The 20332-nt window shown below is 42.3% G+C and overlaps 1 protein-coding gene and 1 pseudogene across 1 annotated transcript in view; both read right to left on the reverse strand.

The window, feature by feature from the left end:
- The window catches only part of DDX20 (DEAD-box helicase 20), a 102386-nt gene that overhangs the window by 25807 nt on the left and 56247 nt on the right, over positions 1 to 20332 (reverse strand). The window contains exons 5-8 of the mRNA XM_073615737.1: positions 5832 to 5946; positions 5608 to 5750; positions 5391 to 5529; positions 1112 to 1170 (exon numbers count right to left, since the gene is read on the reverse strand). Of these exons, the coding sequence (XP_073471838.1) occupies positions 1112 to 1170; positions 5391 to 5529; positions 5608 to 5750; positions 5832 to 5946 (456 nt within the window). The remainder of the gene's footprint in view (positions 1 to 1111; positions 1171 to 5390; positions 5530 to 5607; positions 5751 to 5831; positions 5947 to 20332) is intronic.
- LOC141131066 (5S ribosomal RNA) lies at positions 10779 to 10897 on the reverse strand (annotated as a pseudogene).

Raw genomic sequence — 20332 nt, forward strand, 5'->3', positions numbered from 1 at the left:
TCTGATAATTTGGTTGTGTTGTTATGCCCTTGTGTTGTGTTTAGTGCCTTCCTGCGGTTCTTGATAATACTGAAGGGGATCACCAAATATTAAAATAGTGTAGCGCTCAAACCCCTCTTTTTTTAAAATAAAAGACCTTACGGTATTACGCTATATGGATCCATTTGTTTTTCATGTTTAATGCCAATGGAATTATTTAACAATTGCTGCATGCTTTGGCACTCGTCTGTCTGAAGTGCGATCATCCATCATCCATTCTTGAGGTCCATCTACCGTTCCATTCACAGATTACTAGATTGAGGCCAAGTCCTCATTATGCCTGTTTGACCCATGTGCTGTATGGTACACATGTCCACCCCATCTGGTAAGCGTGCCAACCTTACTTTCCTTGACTGCACTTCATGATCAAGCAGTTTTTCAAGATTTATCATTTTAGATTATACACTTGGGTTGATGCTTATTCACACTGTAATTTTCTATTTAATCAAGATGGACTGATATGCTATGTCATTATCTTCATATCAATTGTCACAGTGGTTTTATTTCACTGCCTTTGAGCGCTACACTATTAATTTTTATATTTGATGATTCACTTTGTGTCTAGTGGAGTTGTTGGCTGCTCACCCATTTTCCAATGCGCAATTTTATGTTTATCCATTTAAACACTGAAGGGGAGAACTGGATGACTACCTTTTAAAGAATTTGGACCAACATGTTTCCTGTCTCAGAGGGGGGACTCTGTCTCACAGACTGTCCTGGAAGACTCCCAGAAAATTAGTTACCGGTAAGCCTAACTGGTTTTCGCTGTCTATTAAGGTGATGAACCTAGACCTCATTAGGAGGAGTAGTGCATGTTTTCAGTAGTCCAAAAAAAGCAGTTCAATATAATCAAAAATGTAGCAAAAAAAATATTCCGAGATTGAATAACTGAAATTCTACAGTTTTGATTGTATGGCTATGCTCACATTTTAAGTGATTTGATAGCAAAACTATAAACATACTGGTAGAATGCATCCCATGAGTTAAAAGGTGCTCTTACACATATTGGACAGCAGCTGAAACAGAAAAACTATTAACTCAGATAAAGGCAAAATAAATAACCCAGTGTTACCTGATATACACACAGCTGGGAAACCTTTGGCTGTGAGAATATCTGCCAAATGTTGAGCTCTGTAAAATATAACAAAGTGATTTTCAATTTCACACTTATGTCAGTAAAAATTACTCAATAGACAATATCCACCAATGCTGTTCAATGTAATCTACCATCAAATCTCTTTTTATGCTTCACAGCAAACTCCAGGCAGAGAAGTTACTCTAGTGAGGTTTATGCTACGTCCGGATCACTGTAGTGTAAAATACATAAAATTACTACTAAACAAATTGCCTACTATAATTTACAAAATTCTCTTAAGCTGGCAAGTAAATTATACTAGAAAGACAAGAAACGGAGGTGTGCATGCCTACGCACCAATGGCCAATAAGAGAGGATCTATCTTTGTTGGTGATAGAGTATACCATGAAGAGAAAGAAGAAGCAAATAAGTATGTGTAGACTTATAGGATGGGAAGCATATTGATTCTGTAGGCGAGCAGAAGATACAAAGATACCCCAGTAACGCTAATCTGCTATTCTTTTTAAGCCTGTCCCTATGAAATAGAATGTGGATGAGGGATATTACTGCTCTAATCCAATGTGTGAGGAGGAATGAACAGCTGCTACATAAGAATGTGATGAAAATTCTATGTAAAAGATTGGCGAAAAATGTAGCGCTAAAAATATGAAGCAATGAATAATAACAATGTACCAAATGTTATGTGCAAATAATAAAAACTTTGTGATAAAAATTAATCTTAAATATAGTGAATATGAGACAAAGCAAATATATAATGGGTAGAAACACAAGTGAAAAAGTCCCAAAGGTGAAACAATCCTATGGTAAACATATATAGAGTCCACCACAAAAAAAGTTGTTGCTCAGAAGTGGGGTACAAAGACCTTAAGCAGGCATGTAGAGCATCATGTGTCCTCCACCCAAGAAAGGAGTATGCACTCGAGTGTCAGCAACAACGAGTCAATCAAGCGAGGATAGCCCAATCAGCAGACTTCCAAAGATGATCTAGGGAATCCAAGAAATCGTGCAGGGAACCATAAGGCTGGAACTCAGATGTTAAGCAGCCAGACTGGAAAGCCAAAAATGCTTATCCGTGGGCATATAGAAAGAAAAAATGCCTCCATATGGTGTAGGTCAAAAAAGTAGGTATCATTGAAAAAAAAAAAAAAAAAAAAACATTCATACAAAAAATTAAAAACGTGATCAAAACGCGTTTCATCCCAATGGACTTCAATTGCCCCAGTTGAAGTCCATTGGTACAAAACGCGTCGGTCTTGGCTTTTCACTCCCCACATTGCTTTTACTCTGTGATCAGGTTTTTAACCTCAGGTATGAATGTTGGTTTTTTCAATAAAACCCACCTTTTTGACCTACACCATATGGAGGCATTTTTTCCTTTCTATATCCCCTCGGATGAGAGGTGCCCAACAATACAACACATTAAAAAAAAAAAACGGGTCCCCAGTGGGAACAATGAACAAAACAGTCTCACAAGAGGAGTCAGTCTACAAATAAAAGGTCGTCGGAAAACCCCCAGATAGGAATGAGATTGCTTGGTCAGAGAAACCATGCAGCATCAGATAAACAAAAAAATCCTCAAAGTTAGAGTCAAAAGGACCCGAGTATCGCAACAACCCAGGGGTAAAAAACCTGAAGCCAGTTTGGCGAAGGGAGGTAGGGTGCACAGGAGGTGTCCTTAAAAAGTATAGGCAGTTGCAAAGGTATACTATTTTCCCAGACTGGTGAACATAAAACACTAAAAAAGGAGGAGGATGAGCAAAACTCATCCATCAAAACACCCAAAACTATCTTTGTGGTGTGACAGAGAAAGCTCGGCATGACCTGCCTAACCCAAAACAGAACATGTTATAAGTGACATCTGGCCCTTCCCGGTCCAATGAAACATCCACAGCTGTGCTGAGAGGGAAAGAAAAACCATAGGTGAACAGTTAATGCTCACCTGTAAGAGTTAGAACCAGAGAAGGATTTAGGAGAAACCTCCTCAGAGGCTGAAGATAGGCCACAGAAGGAGGCTTAGATCCAGGAGATCAGGTTCTGCAAAGGCCTCTACATGTACTCTATCCCCAATAGAGGGTTTATGCAGCTGGAGACATGTGCCATCTGCTGATAATACAGTAGAAAACAGGGTCCTCTGTTGATGGGGTCTTCCAGCCATACAGGCGATGGGAAAGAGTGTTTACCCTTGAAAACACATAAGCCAGTCCTGGATCCCGGACAACGTCTTGGTGATGGACTACTCTGGGTCCCACTATCCACTGTGCCACAAGACAGTGACTTGACATCTTGTATATCTTCATTGTTTGTGAGAATGTTTTTAACCTTTGTTTTATAATTAAAGTACCATTGAGATAATGCACTGGGCTGGTGCACACTCTGTTTGTTCTTTTGCAGTTGTTAGCCAGAGTACCCGAGTTGTTAGAGGGCAGCAAGGCCTGGCATATCCCCTAATGTTGTTTCATAAGGAGTCACATGCTAATTGACCCTTGTCCTCCACATGTGTGCATGAGGCGTTATATAATTTAAGTTACTCTACATGTACTCTATCCACAATAGGGTGTATATGCAGCAGGAGATGTGTGCAATCTGCTGATAGTATAATAGAAAATGGGGTCCTCTATCTGGGTCTTCCAGCCATGCAGGCAAAGGGGAGCACTTAGGTGCACAAACCTCTCCCTCCTAGAGGTGAGGGTATTACAATACTTAGGCAATGCGTGATTTCTTGGCCTATAGAGACCTTCCAGATATCTCAACTCAAATCCAGGCTCTCAGATACCAAGGGGGGGAACTTGAAGTAGACAGAGTCACTGAGAGAAGAAGAGACCAGAACAAGAGCGGTTCCCACAATTCCCTAATGGCCCCTAAAGGGAAAGGACAGGAGGGGAAGGTGCATTGATCCACAGGATGTGGACTTCCTTAGGGAGGACCTGAAATGAACACCCTCACCCAAGGGCAAACACTGCTACCAACACTAGACACCTGAGAGGTACCATCTGGCCATGGCTTACAGGTGTCAGGACCTTGCAAAGAGTTCTGAGAACAAGAGTCCAAAAAGCTGATCCTCTGAGTTGCAATGCACAACATGGGGGCGTGCAAGGAAATGGCAATAGGGTGGACATAAGGTTCAGGGTCTTGAAAAATAGTAGCCTGAGTGGTCAGACCTGTGTTAGTGAAGGGAGTAGTAGGAACTTGGTAATACACACCAGTAGAAGAGTACCTGAAAAATATCCTTGCTTTAATCTCTTTTTTTTTTATACTATTGTTTCGTTTTTAATGGAAATATTTGTGCTATTACTGATCTTTCACATATGAGATATTTTATGTATTCCCTCTTGGTACACACTCTATATATCATTTTTTCTGGCTTTTCCTCTAAATGTTTTTTTCTTAAGTTTAAGATGATTTCTAAAGTGCTGCCTCTTCCTCTTCCCTGATGAATATACACCTCACAGAGAGATCGCCATCTAAAATGCTGCTGTTTTTTTCTGCCTCTGGTATTCCAGGTCACTGTACACGGTTTGAGTCTAGCAGCTACCTGTCTGCATTCCTAAATATTAGTCAGCATGTCCCACACCTGGATGGCAAGTCCCCCAGTGGCTGGAATACTGCATTTTAATGAGTGTGCAAAAAATAACATAAAAAAATGCATCCTGCACATTAAAATGTGATAGCTTTTATGTAACTTCAAGCTTTGCTGCCCTCTAGGCCTGGGGATGTCCTAAAGCCACTACAAAAAACAGACAGGGGGAGCACCAGCCTAGTGCATTATTCTACAACATTTGTTAGGAAATATGTTATAAAATATACTCAAACATGTAAACAATGCTCGATCTGTAACCATAAAGACCTAGGCTGAGTACACTACAGAGTTCAGGGGGACCTTGCTGGGGTCCAAACTGGCTGGCTCGTTTCCAAGTCAGCACCTTTTTTAATCAGAGCCCTTCAATGACTGAGGGAAAGAAGTGACATCACACTCAGCCTGCACTTGGAAATGCAGTCGCTGTAGATCTGAGGGGAAGATCTGAAATGAGGGGAAGCTCTGCTTATTTCCATCATCTAATCATGTGCAAGCAAAAATGCTGTTTTTTAAATTTTCCTTGCATGCCCCCCTCAGATCTACAGCGACTGCACTTGCAGTGCAAAGTGGATTTTCCTTCAGTAAATCAACCCGAGTGTCACAAAGAGACACCTCTTCTTAATGCTTTGGTAGACGGTGTCTTGTTCACTGATATTGACAGAGAAAAACATTAAAAGTTACCTGCTATGAAGATTAGAGAACACTAAAGCTTGGTTAAAAGGAATTCTGCTGAACAGTTCTTGCAAATGTTGTACTTTCTCTTCAAAGGTCTTGTGTGGAAGTGGGTATGAATTTACCACCTTATAATATTGCTTTAACCCTAAACCAGAGCAATAAAGGACACAAATCAGACACCAATACACATTAGTTTCAGTTCAGTCTTTGCTATTTAACATACCAAGAAGACTAGGGTCAGCTGCATTCAATCTGACAAACATTGGCTCCCGCATGTACGTTGTTAGTGCTCTTGCTAAGGATTCTGGGTATGTTGCTGAAACCGCTAGCATTTGCTTGTTAGCCGGAAGTGATGAATAAATCCAACTAATAAAAGAAAACATTAATTAAAAAAAAATAATTTCACTTGTATGTTAAACGCAAATTTATAAATTGTACAGTTCCTACTTAATTTGTTCCTGGAAGCTCCCTACTTCTAGAAGTTTATCTGCTTCATCAAGAATGAAAAGACGAATACTGGCTGTGTTAAGGAAGCCAATTTCTATCAATTGTTTTATTCTGCCTGCAACAAGAAAAAGAAAAAAGACACTTTCATGCAAGACCCTATTGCCAGCATAAAGTTTGACTTTATTAGTACAGGGAATTCAAGAGAAGTAGTTACATAACCCAAGAATCTATTTCAAGTAAAAATAATTCCAAAGTGCAGCTCATCCATCTATGGTTGGATTTAAGATGTAGCACATCACGCTAAATAAAAAAGGCAATTCATCTTGTGTGCTGGATTTTTGAGTGCACTGGTTTTGTGAGTAGTTTTAGGCTGGGTTTACAGTAGAACATGCAGCGGCTCACAGCAGGAGTCCGGTGTGTCTCCATTCACCGATTCAGGTCCAATTTCAGCCTGAAACGGACCAAGAGACACACAGGGCTCCGGTGCCGCTGCGGAGATGTGGGAACTGGCTCCATAGAGCACCGGTCACAAACTCCTGCTATGCAAACTGGATGCGGGGAAATCCGTATCCAATTTTCACTAGTGGTGGAGCACAGACTAAAATATATTGAGGATCATATATGAAAAATGTATATGAATTAGAAAGGAATCAGAAAGATAAAATACATTTGATGAAAGACTTTTTGAGATTACTAAATGGACTTTGCTTTACGAGGCTTGTTTAATTTATGGTGTAATTAATTTAGTTTCATTGCACATTTTATTGAGCTGTTTATATTGTTGGTCTGTACTTTGATTTATTTTTACTTTTTTTGTGGTGTGAGAACACATGACAGGGCAGCAACATCTATCTGTTTACTTTTTATTAAGATTGTTTTTGTACCCAAAGTTTGGTTTGGCTAGCGCAGGGTATTTCTGTTTTTGCTTTAAGTATAAATTTCAGTTTAGCACGTGCCAAAATTCACAAATATGACAATAAATTTAGAGGCAGTTCAATAAACAAAATTTTTTTTAGTGTTATTCTCTAAAGGAGCCACAAGTGGAAAAAAATACACACATTAGCATGTAGCAGATTCACTTTAAACTCAACAACTAATTTGACAAACACCAATTCGTTTTCTATACTTGAGCAATAACAAAGAACAAAAACGTCATATATTGCAGTTTACCAGTCCTTGGATGTGGTCACATTAGATTTTTCATGTTAAAAACATTTTTAGAAAGTACAGAAAATAAATATTCAGTTGCCAGAAATGCAGTGCCCTTGTCGCGTCTTGTTAGGCCAGCCACAAATGGTTTGAATCTTGGCAGTTCAGCAGGAAACAGCCGAGATTTGAACTACACATGGGCAGGCTGAATGTACCAAGGTACAACCAGCCTGTTGGATTTTACTTGTGATTATCCACTAGCTATCACTGTCCCCCCGCCAGGAGAATACAATGTCTCAGCAGGAGGGATTCCCATCAGCGCTGTCTGTGTTGATGGGGTGATCAAGTGAATTTCTTTCCCGCAGCCCATGATTGCAGGTAAGAAATCTGTACCGTCTATGGCTGGCTTAAGGCCCGTACATATGATCAGAAAATCATATGAAAAAAATGGGATTTTTATAACAGCTTACCTGTAAAATCAAGGGACAGAGCCATAGTAATTACTATGTGGGTTATAGTCCACCTTCAGGTGCTGGACACTGGCACACCCTAAACAGGAAGTTGCCTCCCTATATAACCCCTCCCATACCGGGAGTATCTCAGTTTTGTAGCAAAGCAATACACGTGTATACTAGAAAGAGGGGTGGGACCTCTGTGTCCCGCGATGTACTTCAAAAAGAAAAGGATTTTACAGGTAAGCGTTTATAAAAATCCTATTTTCTTTATTCGTACATCACGGGACACAGAGCCATAGTAATTACTATGTGGGATGTCCCAGAGCAATGCCAACTGAGGGGAGGGAGACAACAAAAGTAGAGCACCATGAGATCAGAGAACTTATACTGCTGCCTGCAGTACACTGCAACCAAAAGGCAACATCCTCATGTCTTTTTACATCCACCTGATAGAATCTGGTAAATGCATGGATTGAAGACCAAGTTGCGGCCTTGCAGATTTGAGCCATGGAGACTTGGTGATGCACTGCCCAGGAAGCACTAACAGCCCTAGAGGAGTGCGCTTTGATTTTAGAGGGTAGAAACTACCTCTTTAAACCATAAGCTTGAACGGTTACTTGTCGAATCCATTTAGAAATAGTAGATTTCGATGCTGCCTTTCCTCTTTAAAGGACCTTCAGGCAACACTAACAAAACATCCATTTTCCGAATCTGAGCAGTCGCCTTTAAGTAGACTGACTGCTCTCACCACATTCAAGAGAATGAACTGATTTTTTTTTTTTTCCATGGAACAGGGTTCTGGGAAAAAAAAATGAAGGCAGAACAATATCCTGGTTTAGATAAAAACCTTATACTACCTTCGGTAAAAAGACAGACTGAGAACGCAATACTACAACCCCTGGCAAAAATTATGGAATCACCAGTCCCTGAGGATGTTCCTTCAGTTGTTTATTGTTGTAGAAAAAAAGCAGATCACAGACATGGCCAAAAACTAAAGGCATTTCAAATGGCAACTTTCTGGCTTTAAGAAAAACTAAAAGAAATCAAGAAAAATAATTGTGGTTGCCAGTAACAGTTAGATTTATAGAACAAGTACAGGGAATAAATTATGGAATCACTCAATTCTGAGGAAAAATATATGGAATCACCCTGTAAATTTTCATTACAAACACTAACACCTGCATCAGATTAAATCTGCTTGTTAGTATGTAGGTAAAGAGGGTAAATCATCACGCAATGTTGCACAAGATGTTGGTTCACAGTCGGCTGTGTCTAAAACATGGACCAAATACAAACAACATGGGAAGGTGGTTAAAGGCACGCATACTGGTAGACCAAGGCAGACATCAAAGCGTCAAGACAGAAAACTTAAAGCAATATGCCTTGAAAACAGAAAATGTACAACAAAACAAATGAGGAACAAATGGGAGGAAACTGGAGTCAACATCTGTGACCGAACTGTAAGAAACCGCCTAAAGGAAATGGGATTTACATACAGAAAAGCTAAAAGAAAGCCATCTCTAACACCTAAACACAAAAAAACAAGGTTACAATGGGCTAAGGAAAGGCAATCGTGGACTGTGGATGATTGTATGAAAGTCATATTCAGTGATGAATCTCGAATCTGCATTGGGCAAGGTGATGATGCTGGAACTTTTGTTTGGTGCTGTTCCAATGAGATTTATGCAGACGACTGTCTGAAGAAAACATGCAAATTTCCACAGTCAATTATGATATGGGGCTGCATGTCAGGTAAAGGCACTGGGGAGATGGCTGTCATTAAATCTTCAATAAATGCACAGGTTTACATTGAAATTTTGGACACTTTTCTTATCCCATCTATTGAAAGGATGTTTGGGGATGATGAAATCATTTATCAAGATGATAATGCATCTTACCATAGAGCAAAAACTGTGAAAAAATTCCTTGAAGAAAGACACATAAGGCCAATGTCATGGCCTGCAAACAGTCCGGATCTCAATCCAATTGAAAATCTGTGGTGGAAGTTAAAGAAAATGGTCCATGACAAGGCTGCAACCTGCAAAGATGATTTGGCAACAGCAATCAGAGAAGGCTGGAGCCAGATTGATGAAGAGTACTGTTTATCACTCATTAAGTCAATGCCTCAGAGACTGCAAGCAGTTATAAAAGCCAAAGGTGGTGCAACAAAGTACTTATCTTTTTGTAGTTTGATATTGTTGTGCCTTCAAAGTCCCATCCCTAGATTCTATATATCCACTACTAAAGTACTAGTGATATGTTGGAGTGTTATTTTGTTTGTTTGTTTTTCATGATTCCATAATTTTTTCCTCAGAATTGAGTGATTCCATAATTTATTCCCTGTGCTTGTTCTATAAATCTAACTGTTACTTGCCACCACAATTATTTTTCTTGATTTCTTTTAGTGTTTCTTAAAGCCAGAAAGTTGTCATTTGAAATGCCTTTAGTTTTTGGCCATGTCTGTGATCTGCTTTTTTTCTACAACAATAAACAACTGAAGGAACATCCTCAGGGACTGGTGATTCCATAATTTTTGCCAGGGGTTGTACCTTATCCTTGAAAATAATAATATGGCTCTTTACAAGAAAGAGCAGCCAATTCTGATACCCTTCTTGCAGCAGATATGGTTACCAGAAAAAATAGTTTCCTTGTCAAAAAGGACCAAGGGAATATGTCGTATCAGCCCAAAAAAAGGCTGTTTTGTAATGCTGACAAAACTAAATTCAAGTCCCAAGGGTTTAGGGGTGACCTAACCGGAGATTAAACCCTGTTACCCCCTGAATAAAGTTACGAACCAAAGAATGCGAAGCAAGTGGTCATTGAAATAATACCGATAAGGCCGAGACCTGTCCTTAGAAAGCACTCAAGGCCAGCTTTATTTCTCACCCCATCTGCAGAAAGTCAAGGATTCTACCTTTGACCTATTTCCTGGAGTGCAACTCCTGGTTTCACACCAGGAGACATATGCTTCCCATACTCCATAATATTTAATTATGGAGGCCGGCTCCCTTGCATTAACCAAGGTAGAAACCACTGAACCTGACAGCCCACGCTTCTTCCGAGTGTGGGTCTCAATAGCCAAACCGTTAAATTTCGCGTTTGTAAAGTAGGATGGAGCACTGGACCTTGCAAGAGAAGGTCTGGCCTCCATCTTTACGATCTCTGCATACCAAGATTTCCTGGGCACGCTGGGAGCCACAAGAATGCCTCTTCCAGGACTGCTCCCCAACCCAAAAAAAAAAGGTTGGCATATGTTGTTACCATTTCCCAGGTAACTGAAAGAAGGATTTTCCCCTATGCAGATATTTGGTTATCAACCATAAACTGAGGCTCCGGCGCACCCAGGCTACAGCACCTGGAATTTTCAGGTGGTCTCCCATCCAGGCACTAACCAGGCCTGACCCTGCTTAGCCTCCAAGATCCGACGAGATCGGGGGCTTTCAGGGTGATGTGGCCGTAGGCTTTGCAATCAGACACATTGGGAATCTAGAGCTTGAACCCTTTGTTCCAAGCCAATAGGATACTGTTTTGCAGCAGTCTCAAATGAAACTGAGCATAAAGAATAGCCTCGAATGAAGCCACCATCATTCCCAACAACCTCCTGCAAAGCTTGATAGAAGAATTCATCTTGCTTCGACCACCTGAATCAGTTCCTTTATGGCGCTGATCTTTGCCTGGGGCAAGAATACCCTTTTCTGGGTGTATCTATGATCAGACCCAAGTATTTTAGCCTTCTTCATGGTTTTAAAGAAGATTTCTTCTAGGTTGAGAATCCGACCTAGATATTCCAGGTAGCTGAATGTGGTGACCATACTTTGGTCTAAGCGGGCTACTGACTGGTCTATGAAGAACAGAACGTCCAGGTAAACCATATTTGTTATACCTTGGGCCCTTAATCTGGCTAGAAGAGGGGCCAGAACCTTTGTAAACACTCAAGGTGCAGTAGCTAGACCGAAAAGCAGAGCTACACACTGAAACTGAAGATTTTCCACCTTGAAAAGTAGATCTTACTAGTAAGCGAGGAAATAGGCATATGGAGGTATGCATATTTGATGTCGATTGTCGACTTTGATGTCCCTGGGGTTAACTCTGAGGATTTCCTTTTGAACCTGACGGCAGAAGCCGTCGTGACTGCCTGGAGGCTGATGCCCCTGGCACAGGAGAAGGAGCTTTAAAATGAAAATACATTTACTCCTTTCTTAAATGGCAAAAGGGGTACTTTTTCCACTAGAATTTCTTTGGATGTATTATCCAAAACATCCCCAAATAGCTGTTTCACCGCAAAAAGGAAGAAGACTAGCCAGGAGCTTCTTGCATGACGCTTAGCGAAGGGCACAAGGGCCTGAAGGATAGAATCTCTCATAGCAACTATTGCAAACATAAAGCTGCCAGATCCTGGGCCTGTTGAGCAGGATAACTTGAACACCTGTTTAAACTGATCTCTCAACGATTAAGCAATTACTGTCAGCGCAGGCTGAGACACTCAATCTGCCAGAGAAAAAAGTGTTTTTTTTTTTAATAGGAATTCCAACTTTTTATCCGTTGGATCCCTAAGCATTTGAGAATTGTCTGCCGGACAAGTCAAACTCTTACTCACAGAGATATAGCAGCGTTATTTGCTGGTATACCCTACTTAGTGAATTTTTTCCACCATAGGATAAAGTGTGGAAACTTTTTAGGAGGGAATAAAATGCTCATCTGAGTGATCCACTCAGATACAAAAAAAACTTTTCCAGCAATGAATGGACAGGAAAAGGCATGCACAGCTTGAGGAGGCTTTAGCGAACCCAAACACTCAGCTAAGGGGACATAAATGTGGAGCAGACTATTCAGCAAGAAATTGAACCATCAATCTTACAGATTTTGAATGCTGATCCTCCTGCATTTGACACCTCAGAAGAGGAGTCATCAGCCTCACCACGGTCCCCGAGGGAATTCATCTTCTCCTGCCCCTAGTACCTCAGTTTGCAGGTCCTGGTTAATGGAAGAGAACCTGTCGCATTTAGTCCCACACTGGGATGCGATTAAAGCTGCTAACCTTTTTCTTTTTTTTTCAATCCTATCCTGGCTGAGGAAAAAACTTTTTAATAACAAACAGGGGCTGCAGTGTTGAAAACAACTGCAAACATTTCATGGCTCGATGCTCACTCTGACCAGCCACCCCCTCTCGGAGGAGGATGCCATTTGTAGAGATGAGTAGGCTTTCCAGAGCTTGAGGGAGGCCCTTTTAGCTCTTTTTTGGGGGTGTTTCAACCCCCCCTTCTGACCTTAGCCCAATGCACAAAGCAGAGGTACCACCAGAAGAAATCGCATCCACTGCTTCAGCAATAGTCAGCCACTGCCGCTGCTATTAATGCTCAGCCTGATGCAAATAGTAAATGTGTCAAATAGGAAATGCCTGTGTCACCAACCTCTTTCATGCCCCTCTTTGCTCGTGTTCCTCCAACAATTTTTGCAGCCAGCACAAATGGAGTTTTCTTTTTTAAAACCCCACTCCCGTGTTAGAGGACGCCAACACCGCGTTAAGCCCCGCCCCCTCGGTCAGATCGCGCCCCTCTCCTTTCTCTTTCAAAAAAGAGTTTTCCCGCTCGAGCGTGGGCCTCCGATCCACGGTATAGGCTTGTGTGTGAAGGAGGGATGGCGTGGAGGAGACCTGAAAGCCGCTGCCGTGTAGGGGCGGTGAAAGAAAGTGGCATCGCCGATCTTCTTTTTAGCTCTCCCTCAATGCTCAGCCTCATGAAGAGGGGGAGAGTTCAGCCCAGGTGGGGGGGTGTCTGGTGGAAGTAAACCCCCCCAAATTTACCGGAGGTCTGCCTGCTAGTCGGAGGAAAAAAGCCTGCTGCTTCTGTGACACAGCGTGATCTCTGAGAAAAGCATGAGAAGGTACATGCTCCATACAGCCCCCAGTGGTGACACTTAGGCATGACAACATTTACTTTTTTTAAAGGAGACATTTCATAAGAAAATTTAAAAATTCCTTAGAAAAACTCCACTTACCTTTCCCGTCGCATGGTTTTTTGTGGCAAAACCAACAGACCCAATCTTCACCCTTCACGGTGGGTTCCGTTAACAAACCTTCAGGAACCGGGACCCTCAGGGAACCCACAATCCTGGACCTGTAATAGCACCCCGCCAGTAAAACTTTATGGCTTAAAATACCAAAGTACTGGATCCCGGGGTCCAGCTCTCTAAAAAGAGAAGCGTCTACAAGCAAAGACCTTGTTTCTTCGGACACGAGGCCCAGGTACTAGAGCTGCACGATTCTGGCTAAAATGAGAATCGCGATTTTTTTGCTTAGAAGATAGATCACGATTCTCACGGCGTAACATCATCTTTCAAATTAAACAAAATAATTGGGCTAACTTTACTGTTTTGTTTTTTTTATTCATTAAAGTGTATTTTTTCCCAAAAAATTGCGTTTGAAATACCACTGTGCAAATACAGTGTGACATAAAATATTGCAACAATCGCCATTTTATTCCCTAGGGTCTCTGCTAAAAAATATATATATAATATTTGGGGGTCATTTTCTAGCAAAAAAAACCTGATTTTAACTGTAAGAAACAAGTGTCAGAAAAAGGTTTAGACTTGGTTAAACTTCCTGCATATTCAAACAGAAGTTTTATCCCTTTGATCTAAGACAGAAGAGTTACAATGTTGTTAAAAATTTGGCAGACTGCCAGAGTGAGCAGAGAACTCTCTATACTTGTTACATAAAAGAATCGGGAAACTCTGCAATAGAGATTGTCAGGGGTGTTGAATCGAGATTGCGATGTTTTAACGATTAATTGTGCAGCTCTACCAGGTACCATTCAATTTGGCCCAAAAAAAGACACTTTGAATCTGGCTGCATAGCTAGCCCCAGCAAGGATTGCTCCAGTGGAGCTCAGCACAGCACATCTAAACTCGTGACCAACACCTCAGACACTGGCGAAAAAACGGAGATACTCCCGGTATGGGAAGGGTTATATAGGGAGGCAACTTCCTGTTTAGGGTGTGCCAGTGTCCAGCACCTGAAGGTGGACTATAACCCACATAGTAATTACTATGGCTGTGTGTCCCGTGATGTATGATTAAAGAAAATAGATTTCAAATCGATTGTACGCTAATCTGATCATTCGTACACAGCTTTTGAGAGCCGATCCCGACAGTTCATCCTGTATTATCCGTTTGAAAGAAATTTTCTCTCGTTCGATACCAGATGGTAAGATTTTCATTTAATCAGTACCGTTGTCATTGGAAAATACAATACATTACATCATGTCCAAATCTTTATTCTGTCGTACCATAATTTATCACTTTAGTAAACTCTTCATTTTCAAGACAAGCATGCAAAAAAAACCCAAAAAACAAAAAAAAACACACACACACGCGGGATTATTCGTCAGATAATCTCATCATATATACCAGGCATTAGTTGCACAGAAAGCAAGAAATCTTATAATTTCTCTGTAAACTACCCATCCCCCATGTAATGGAGATGAACATATTTGTAGCCCAGTCTTGGAGGCAACCCAAGCTGAATACAATGTCCCGAAGGGTTGGAACAAAAGGTTGGAAGGATAATCTCCTGAGATCTGTTACGAAAACTAGCCACTTTTGGCAAAAACCCTGGATCTACTTTAAGTACAATCCCATCTGAAAAAATGGAAAAAGTTCTTTTACTGATAGGGTGTGAAGTTCACTAATCCTTCTTGCTGACATAATTGCGATAAGAAAAATAGTTTTCAAAGTTAAATTCTTTAGAGATATGGCAAAAGGTTCTTTTGCGAGTGCTTGCAGAACCACCGAAAGATCCCATTTTGGAAAATGCTTCAGGGAAAGTGCCCTGAAAAATCTCATGATCAGAGTTTCTGAAGATAAAGATCTCTCCAGATAAACTCCTAATGCGGCCACTTTTTTTTAAAAACTCCAATACTGAGACTATGTTTTTTAAATCCCTATGTTCTGAATGACAGCAAGAAACATAGACCTTCCATACTTTAGCGTAAATAGCTCTAGTTACCTTTTTCCTACTGGAAAGTAACGTGGTTAATTGTTCTGAAAAACCTTTGCTTCTTAACAATTGCTCTTCAGATACCAGGCAGTGAGTTTTAACCTGGCTACATCCGGATGACGTACTGGCCCCTGTATCAGCAAATCCTTACTGAGCGGAAGTTGCCAACATGGCTTGATTGCCAACTGCAGAACTGTGGAAAACCAAGCTTTCTTTGGCCAAAATGGGGTAATCAAGATTATTTATACTCTCTCCTTTTGTATCTTTCTCAACACCAGTGGAATCAACTGGAAAGGGAGAACGCATACCCCAGGCGAAAATTCCACGGATGTGCCAGAGCGTCTATCCCCTGAGAGCCGCCGTCTCTCTGAAGGGAGAAAAATTGTGGGAGCTGCGCGTTTTGCCTTGAAGCAAACAGGTCTATTTGTGGAAGCCCTGGTGATCAATGCAAACACTTCCGAGTTCAGGCTCCACTCTGCTTCCTGAACCCTCTGTCTGCTCAAATAATCCACCACTTCGTTTAACGTGCCTTTGAGGTGGACTGCAGATAAAGACAGTTAATGGTTTTCCACCCACTCCAGAATCTCCATTGACAGCAAGTGAAGAGCTCTGCTTCTTGTGCCTCCCTGTTTGTTCAGGTAGGCTACGGTAGTGGCATTGTCCGACAAAATCTGGACATGGAATCCTAGGAGGCTTGCAGAGAAGACAGCCAATGCTAGGGCGACCGCTTTTAGCTCTCTCCAATTCGAGGATTTTTCGGCCTCAGCCTGGGACCATGTTCCCTGTGCCAAATCCTGACCTATGTAAGCCCCCATCCCCGCATACTGGCGTCTGTTGTCACCACTTTTTCGGTCGGAAAGGACCAGAGAAGGCCCCTTTGTAGTACTACATGACTTTTCCACCACCAAAGTGTACGTTTGGTGGGGATCTTTATCTTTGCATCTAGACTCTCTGTCCTGTGGTTCCATGTTCTTAGAAGGAACCTCTGGAGAGGCCTGATATGCAGCCTTCCCATAGAAGAGGTTAATGTTCCCAAAGCTGACATAACCCTTCAAACTGAAATCTGATGATTTGTTTGAAGTGTCGTAACTATGCTCTGTACCTTGATCTTTTTTTTTTCTTCTGGGAGAAAAAAACTTTTGTTCTACTGAATTTATCAACAGGTATCCCAAAAAAAAGTACTTGCTGAGCTGAAAAAATTTGATTTTTGAATATTCACTATCCACCCCAGAGACTCCAAATGACTGCAGGCTCTGTCCAGATCCCCCTGCAACTTCTCCCTGGATGGGGCAAAGAGGAGGTCGTCCAGATATGGGATTACCGCAATCCCCTGGAGACGAAGAGGGGCGAGGGCTTCCGCCATTATTTTCGTAAAAATACGCAGAGCTGATGACAGACCGAAGGAACTTACTGAACTGAACTGTAGATGTGTAATCTCCTTGCCCATATTCACCGCAAACCTCAGGAATTTCTGGGACTGAGGCGCTACAGGAATATGAAGATAAGCATCTCTCAGGTCAATTGATGCCATAAAGCATTCTTTGGTCAGCATATTCTTGACCATGAATATTGAATCCATACAATTTTTCTTGTATAGGACTGACTTGTTTAATGGTTTCAGGTTGAGAATTAAACGGAAGTTTCCGGATGGTTTTTTTCTCAGAAATATGTGGGAATAAAAGCCTTGACCTTGTTCCTCTGGAGATACTGGTATCACAACTCTTTGGTGCATCAGATCCTTTAAAAAGGTTCTTCATAGCCAGGGTCTTTGTTAAATCCCTTGGTAGGTTTGTCACAAAGTATCTTTCTGGAGGACAATCCGAAAACTCTATTCTGTAACCTTGGGACAGCATGTCCAAAATATATTGACTTTTTGTCATTCTGGCCCAAAGGGGGAGGAAACTTTGAAGCCTTCCCCCTACTGGGAGGTACGAGTCATTGAGTTTTGCTGGAGGATGCAGGAGGATGGAAAAGGACATTTTCCTTTCCTTTTCCCTTCTGCGACGACCAATTTTTTCTTTTCTCCTGGGGTTTGGTACTTTGCTCTTGAGCCCTTTGGGAACGAAAAAAATGCTTAACAGGCTGTTTTTTCTTTTTGATAGAGAATGACTTCTTTTTATCAGCTGTCCTATCTATGACTGCATCCAAGTCAGGTCCAAAAAGTAAGTCCCCCAGGAACGGTATCCCATGCAGCTTATTTTTGGATGCTGCGTCCCCGGCCAAGTTTTCAACCAAAGAGACTTCTGGCTGAGTTAGTTAAGGCTGCAGATCTTGCTGTCATTTTAATTGATTCCGCTGAGGCATCAAAAATAAAGGCTACAGCGGCTGACAGGGTCGAGAAAGAATCCAAAATTTCTTGTTTTGGTGAGTCTGCCAAAATATGGGCCTTAAGTTGGCTCAACCAAAATTCCATGTTCCTGCAGACAACCATAGTCGCCATGGCAGGTTTGAGATTACCCATGACGGATTGCCAAGCCCTCTTAAGCAGCTGATCCATCCTTTTATCCACGGGATCTTTTAATACCCCCATATCCTCAAAAGTCAAATCTGTTGCTCTCGAGACTTGGGAGAAAGCGGCATCTAGTTTGGGATTTTTATTCCAAACTGCCGCTGGGTCCTCATCAAAAGGAAAACGCCCTTTTAAGGCTTTAGGAAAGAAATGTTTTCTCTGGCTCTGCCCACTCTTTAATAGCCTCAGAAATAACTGAGTGTACCGGGAAGTTGCGATTTTTTCGTTCGCTGAACCCTGCATACATTTTGTCATGCAGAGAACTCCTTTATTTCCTCTTCCAGACCCAGTGTGGTATAGATTGCTTTTAACAGGTCATCTACCTGTGCTAAAGACAACTTATATTTTGAAGGTAAATTTTCTCCTTCCTCCTCCGATTCTTCTCTAGACTGGGAGGGGGAATGCTCCCTCTTGGGTAAGAGATGCCCCAGTCTCCACCGTCGGGACTATTAGTGAGCCCTGAGAGGACTGTGAGGTAGTTGGCTGACTCAGGGAAGGGTTTTGCTAGAGAAGAGCGAAAATATTGAATAGTCGCATCATCCTTTAACTAGCGAATCAATACAGGTTTGACAAAGTCTTCGTCCATCCTTCAGGTATTTTTGCCTTACATGAAGGGCATTTCCTTTTTGCCACTGGATCTGAGCTCTTGGCCTGCCATGAGACAAAACAAGGAAAAAAGAAACCATCCCAGTGAGACCACCTGTCCTTTTTACAAGGAGGCTCGCCACAGGCGCACAGTGATAACCAAAGCCGCCTCATGTGCCCAAGTAAAAGGAGGACAGTATACAACTACCCCTTACCTGGGCCTTACTGGTGCCTGTCCCACTCGCTGCCGCCATAGATTCCATCAAGGAGCTCTGCGTTGCTGTGTGTGGCTGGACGTCGGTTCCAGACTCCAATACGCCACTGCGCCGGACCGGAAAATAAGCACCAGCCCCGTTCCTCCCTTCTCCCCCTGCGATTTCCGGCGGAAAGGACGCCGTATGCCTGCTCCGTGGGCGCCACCCCCTCCGGTAGCCTCACTTCCGGCGGATGGAGCACAGCATGCCATCCCCAAGACGGCGGCGGTGTCACAGGAAACAGGTGGAGGATCGAGAAAAAAAAAGAAATAACGGTGACCACCTGTGCTTCGCCACCGCCTAGGAGTGAAGCCCACAGCAACCTTGACTGTCTCTGAGCCCAAATGGAAAGGGAGAAGGAGCCCAGCCAGTAGCACCTGACGATAGCTGTGGAATGGGAGGAACAACTCTCGAGAGGTACGAAAACAAAATATTGGTGGGGCAGGAAACCTGGGCTTTCAGGACAGCACCTAAGAGCCCTGACTTCCCACGAAGTGTTCCCTCCGGAGGAAACACAAAAACTGGCAATGTGTGGAAAGGAGCCTCCTTTTAAATTTGGTGGAAGATGTGTTTCCCATTGGCAAGGGGAGGAGTCACTCTCTCAGGTACTGTCCTGAAAGACGTTAAGGGAAAAATGCAGCTTTTAAGAAACGACTGAGCTTGAACTTCTCTGCCTTTAACGCACCTCAATAGAACTTGTGGCGAATTGTTATCCACACTAATCCACCAAAGTTATTAGTTTTTTTTTATTATTTATATTTCTGTAGAGCCTTTCTCTGTGGGGACTCAAAGCACATTATCTGCTGTTTGACAAGATGGTGAGACCGCCATCATGGGCTCGCTCAGGTGGTGCTGTTGCGTTGGCGCGAAATCCAAATCAGCAGAGGGGCAGAGGAGCTGAGCAGAGCGGAGCAGCGTGGTGTCCGGGAACAGCGTGTGTTGTGTGTGTGACTGCTTGGGTGTGTGAGTGTGTACTGAGTACCTGTGTATTTAGAGTATTGTGAGTGCTGTGAGCTGTGAGTGGCTGTGTATTGTAGAGTACCTGTGTATTGTTGAGTATTAGTGTCAGGAAGCTAGTTAATTTGCACAGGGTATAACCCCCAATCCCCATTAAATTAGTAGGTACGATGCCCGGTGGGTGTGGAGATGCGAATCAGTGTACATCTTGCAGCATGTATGCGTTCCTTGATCATCTGATCGAGGGTGAATACTGCTGTGCAAAACATAAGCACATTGTTTCCCTGGAAGCCCAGGTTCTGAATCTAGGGAAGCAACTGTCAACACTGAGAAGTCCCTCACTTACATTAATAAGGCACCGGGACCAGACGGCTTGCACCCGAGGGTCCTTAAAGTGGATGTAAACCCACTCTCATCAATTATAAAGTACTGCCATAGTGCTGAACTATAAGGATATACATGCCTCCTGCATGTATCCTTACCTTTCAAATATCTCCCCTTTTTTTGGAGCCCACAAAACCTCCAGATTCAGTGGGTGGATCTGTTATCTGGCATTCGGTGGGTGGAGTCGTGACACCAGCAGACTCCCCGCCCAC

Source organism: Aquarana catesbeiana, linkage group LG02, assembly GCF_042186555.1.
Source record: "Aquarana catesbeiana isolate 2022-GZ linkage group LG02, ASM4218655v1, whole genome shotgun sequence".
Lineage (NCBI taxonomy): Eukaryota > Metazoa > Chordata > Amphibia > Anura > Ranidae > Aquarana > Aquarana catesbeiana.